This window comes from Triticum urartu, chromosome 6 (genome assembly GCF_003073215.2).
Source record: "Triticum urartu cultivar G1812 chromosome 6, Tu2.1, whole genome shotgun sequence".
NCBI classification, from domain to species: domain Eukaryota; kingdom Viridiplantae; phylum Streptophyta; class Magnoliopsida; order Poales; family Poaceae; genus Triticum; species Triticum urartu.
Window position 1 is genome coordinate 373,305,525 of NC_053027.1, and position 5,725 is coordinate 373,311,249.

At 48.6% G+C, this 5,725-nt stretch overlaps 1 protein-coding gene across 1 annotated transcript in view; it reads left to right on the forward strand.

The window, feature by feature from the left end:
• Positions 1 to 984: 984 nt before the first annotated feature.
• LOC125516792 overlaps positions 985 to 5,725 on the forward strand; it is a 55,787-nt gene continuing 51,046 nt past the window's right edge. The window contains exon 1 of the mRNA XM_048682104.1: positions 985 to 1,336. Coding sequence (XP_048538061.1) covers positions 985 to 1,336 — 352 coding nt within the window. The remainder of the gene's footprint in view (positions 1,337 to 5,725) is intronic.

Below are 5,725 nucleotides of genomic sequence, written 5' to 3' on the forward strand. Positions count from 1 at the left end.
AACAGCAAGGTTAAAGTGTTATGTCATGCATGAAACCATTACAGATGGAAAGATTGAATTTTTCTGATCATTTTTCATATATAATTTGTTTGATTTGGAGCTATGGTTGATTTTCTATGATTTTTAGAAGTTTTGGCTATTTTCTGGAATTTCCTATATAAGAATAAATCCAGAAAATAAATAACTGCGTCAGCACTGCGTCACTGTGACGTCAGGCGGGTCAAAGGCGCCAGCCCAGGTCAAACCTGACTGGTGGGCCCCATCTGTCAGTGTCTCAGCTAACTAACAGAGTTAGTTAGTGTTTAGTTAGCACTAAACTAGGTTAGTTAGGCCCTGGGCCCACATGTCAGTGAGAGAGTGTTCAGTTAATGAGTCAAACTGTTACTAAAAATTGTGTTACATCTAAAGCTATATTCTACATTATCAGATTGCGCGGCTCAATGCCCACACTTGTCAGTGACTCGTGGGAGTCACACCTGACGGCCGCCGACGGGGTTCAACATGGTGAGTCAAAACTCGCACGCGTTTACCACGGCGAGTGCCAACGCCGGATGCGAGCAGCGCGGATTCAACCTACAGGCATACCGTTCTTCCGCGTGGAGCACAGTACGGGATGCGGCCTCGTCGCATCCAACCGTGGTGAAGAAGTGGCTTCGCCCTGGGAGTGGCCGGAGTATCGGCCGGCACAAGAGCGGCGGCGAGCGAAGCTTCGGGGCGTGGGATTGTGCGGTTGGTGCGGCCAACAGAGCGCTTGTCATGTCGCTACGAGGCTTCTACGCGCGATCTCAAGGGAGCAGTGTCGATGTGCATGCCCAGTCCAAAGTCACCGGTGCATCGCCTGGTAACTGATGCCATGATCGAGCCATGGGTGGCAGCGTAACGCGGTGTTAGCGCATGGTTGCAGTCCGCTACGGAGTGGCGAGAGGATAGAACTACTGAAGATGGGGATGTGAGATTCATTGTGAATGAACGGCGGTTGCGCAAATGGACCGTCCAGTGGGGCTCGGGGAAAAGGTTCCGCAAGCTGGGCACCGCGTCGAGGGGGGATCTCACCGATGGGACGGACGGAGAAGAGCTCAGTGCAGTGCGTCTCACGGGCAAGGCGAGCTGATGGGAGCGCTCGGGGATCGGTCGAGAGGCGAGAGCAGTGGAACGACAGCAAAGCTTATTGGCATGGCGAGGCGACGGATACAGGGCCGGGCTGGACCGACGGATGGTTACTGTCGGGTTATTCTACCACCGGCTTTGTGGCGCGATGAGTGCGCGCGCCATAGCAGCTCTGCCGACGGCTCAGGGAGCGGAGGGAGAGAGCAGGATGTGGTGAGAGTTCGGGCAGGTCAGGGGCGACACCGGAGGAGGCGTTCGCGGCGTCGAGGCGGTGGCCAGGTGAACAGGCAGAGCAGGAGGTGGCGTGGCGAGCTCGGGCGCGCGCGCGTGTCCCTCCTCTGCCTACTGGCAGAGGTAGGCGATGACTGGCACGGGCCAGCACAGTGCTGGGCCGGCCAGTGGGCTGAGGTGGGCTGCGCCAGGTAAGTTCCTTTCCCTCTCTCTTTTTCTGTTTTTTTTTCTATTATTTCTGTAACTTCAGGGCTTTATTAAAAATGCCAGGGCATTTCCAAAAATCATAAAATTAATCATGGCTACTGCTTAGAATATATCCAACAGTAAACATTTTAGTTTATGATTATTTGAGCATTTAAAATATTTTATAGCATTTAAATGCCCAAATGCAAATACTATAAGAGATTAATCCAATGACCTTAGATGTCCTAGAAAAATGTGCACCATTTTTGTCAAGGTTTTAACCCAAAACAAAAAGGGTGGGCTTTTTAGAAGGGCATTTCAGGTTCATTGAAAAAGTTTTTTAGTAAACCCTAGTTGTTCCAGGGGGGGTGCTGGGGGTTCTGTCATCCCCATTTCAAATTTAAGAGAAAATTAAACATGATGCACACTCTAATGCATTGAATTCTAGCTGTCGAACAGATTAATGGCTGTTTGTGTGCTCCATGTTTTAGTAGAAATTTTATTGCTTCTAATATTTTTTTTTTCGATCCAAGATTGCCAACATTTATGAGACACGAACACTTTTTAACTGGGGACAGGGGGTTAAGTGGTTGGTTTACAGAATTCTTCATTATGGTTAGGCTGCATCCTACGTAATACAATCTAGCACATAGCTGAATAGCAGAACACACTAAGAAAAAAAATTTTGGGAGAAAACAGAACCCCAGCACCCCCCCTGGTACAACTAGGGTTTACTAAAAACTTTTTCAATGAACCAGAAATGCCCTTCTAAAAAGTCCACCCTTTTTGTTTTGGGTTAAAACCTTTGACAAAAATGGTGCACATTTTTCTAGGACATCATAAGGTCATTGGATTAATTCATATAGTATTTGCATTTGGGCATTTAAATGCTATAAAATAATTTAAATGCTCAAATAATCATAAACTAAAATGTTTACTGTTGGATATATTCTAAGCAGTAGCCATGATTTATTTTATGATTTTTGGAAATGACCTGGCATTTTTAATAAAGCCCTGAAGTTGCAGAAATAATAGAATAAATAAAAAACAGAAAAAGAGAGAGAAAGAAACCTACCTGGCGCAGCCCACCTGGCCCACTGGCCGGCCCAGCACTGTGCTGGCCCGTGCCAGTCATCGCCTACCTCTGCCAGTAGGCAGAGGAGGGACACGGCGCACACGCCCGATCTCGCCACACCACCTACCTGCTTGTCTGCTTCACCTGGCCACCGCCTCGACGCCGCGAACGCCTCCTCGGTGTCGCCCTGACCTGCCCGACACCTCACACACCCCCTGCTCTCTTCCTCGCTCCCTCGACGCCGCGGCCGACGCAGCCGCGCTCGCGCCATCGTGAAAACCGCAACCCCGTCGTCCACTCGTCGCCTCGCCATGCCAATAAGCTTTGCTGTCGTCCACTGCTTCGACCCGACCGGATCCCCGAGCGCTCGCTCGCCCCGGAGACGCTGCACCGAGCTCTTTCCGATCCGCCATCGCCGGAGATCCCCCTCGCCGCCTCGCTCAGCTTCGACCTTCCCCGAGCCCACTTTGACGGTCATCGCAACCGCCGTCAGCCACTGAATCTTCTTCCCCTCTTCGTTTTCTCTCTCGCACTCCGTAGCGACTGCACCATGCTCACCCGCACGCGCCACCGCCCGCGCTCGTCACCGGCGATGCTCCGGTGACCATTTGGTCCTGGGCATGCACTCAACACGCTCCCTGCATCGCGTAGAGCCCTCGTAGCACCTCACCGCGCTCGTTTGCGCACCACAGCCCCATTCCCACCTGCACCCGAGCTTCGGCCGCCGCCAAGCTCGTCGCCGGCGCAACTCCGGCCACTCCCCGGCCGCGCCACCACCACGGTTGGATGCGAACGAGCGTCCGCATCCCGTAGCTGTGCTCCACGCGCCAAACGGCGCCCTGTAGGTGAATCCCGCGCTGCTCCACCGCGTCTGGCCTCGCCGGTGGCTAAACGCCGGCGAGTTTGACCCTGTTTGACCCCGTCTGGGCCCAGGTTGACCTCCCCTGAGTCACTGACGTGTGGGCCATGCCCCTGTCTAATTAGAATTAGTTTAGTTAACACTAATTATTTTAGTTAACAGTTTGACTCACTGACATGTGGGCCCAGGGCCTAACTAACCAAGTTTAGTGCTAACGAAACACTAACTAACTCTGTTAGTTATTCGTGACACTGTCAGATGGGGCCGACCAATCAGGTTTGACCTGGCTGGCGCCTTTGACCCACTGATGTCACACTGACGCCAGGCTGATGCAGTAAGTCCTTTTCTGGATTTATACTTATATAGGAAATTCCAGAAAATAACCAAAACTTCTAAAATTCATAACTTTTAATCTATAACTCCAAATGGAAAGATTTATATATGAAATTTGATCAGAAAAATTCAATATTTTCATCTGTAATGGTATCATGCATGACAAAACACTTTAACCTTGCTGTTTAGGTGAAACAAGATAATACACTTATAATGCTTAATAACATAAGCTCCTATTTGAATCTTTGATTCAAATGGACCCAATTTAACTAGTTTCACATTGCATTAGGCATGACACCTCATATTGCCATGTCATAACATGCATCATATTGTTGCATATTGCCATGTGATGATTGTGTTCCGTGGTGTCTTTCGTGGTAGGTTCTGCCTCCGAGGATATCCCCGAGTATCCATCAGGCAAGCAGCCCCATTGATCGTATCGATACAATCCCATGTTCTCGCATCTGCTCTCATTTACTGCATTAAGACAACAACATTTCAAACTACTGTGTGCTGCGGTAGTTGAACCCTTATCCTCTGCATTACCTGTCATTGCCACAGTAACTAGATGAAACCCACTAGCATGTGTAGGAGTTGTTTGAGCCATGTATGTGTGCAGGGTTCCCGAGACACCAAACGGGCGCCCGGTACACCATGCCACGGTGTATCTACCGCATCATAGCCCACCCCTAGGGTCAGCGCTATGCACGGCCGCCAACACATATCCTACAAACACCAGAAACTAGTTGCAATTCCTGGACAGAGGACAAGGGCAGTTAATATGTTGAGAGGGTCCATTGGTTTCGGGCCCAATGCGTGGTAGTAGCTGGTCATGGATCACAAACAGAGAACTCAGTTCCTAAGAACACTTTCAATGAGACAACCCACCATGTACTCCTACATGGCCTCTCACCGCTACCTTTACCAAATCGTATTCACACACTTAGCTCACACACAGTAGGACATGTTCATCACTGTTCCATTTCATCCCCGATGAATCAGACCTGACACAACTCTAAGCAATAGCAGGCATGACAAACAAGCATGAATGAGTAGGCACATCAGGGCTCAAACAACTCCTACTCATGCTAGTGGGTTTCATCTATTTACTGTGGCAATATCAGGTCATGCAGAGGAAAGGGGTTCAACTATCGCAGCATGTAACAGTTGAATCGTTGTTGTCCTAATGCAGTAAAAGAGAGTAGGAGCGAGAGAGTGGGATTGTATCGGAATGAACAAGGGGGTTTTGCTTGCCTGGCACTTCTGAAGATAGTATAGTTCTTCATCGGTGTCATCAAACTCATCGTCGGAACCATGTCTATCTAGAGGGGACAAATACCGGCAAACAAAGAGGAACACAATCAATGCAATGCAACAATTATGATGCATGATAATGTCATGGCAATATGCTGTTGATTGAGCTAATGCAACTAGCAATCATATTAAATGATGTTGGTTTTAACCAAGGGTTCAAATTCAAACTCCATATGTGCTTATTTAAATGCCAATTATGCAAATTACCCTGTACAACAACCCTAGGTTGTTCAAACATGCATGCAAATGCCATAAACAGATTCCTTGAATTTTTCATTTGGAGTTATAGATTTTTTTCTGTGATTTTTAGAAGTTTTAGCTATTTTCTGAAATAAATAAATCATTTCTGATTTATTTAAAATTCCAGAAAAGCTTTACAGCGTCAGCATTGCGCAAGGGTGATGTCAGTGGGTCAACTGGTCGGCCAGGTCAAACCTGACCTGCAGGACCCATTGGTCAGTGACCCTAGGCTAGTTAGGTCGCCGACAGGTGGGCCCGGTCAACGTTGACTAAGTCAAAGTCAAGATGACACGTGGGGTCCGCAGGATTAGCACTAATTTAAGCAGGATATTTAGACTAACCTAATTAGGCTCGGGGACCCACATGTCAGTGTCTGTTAG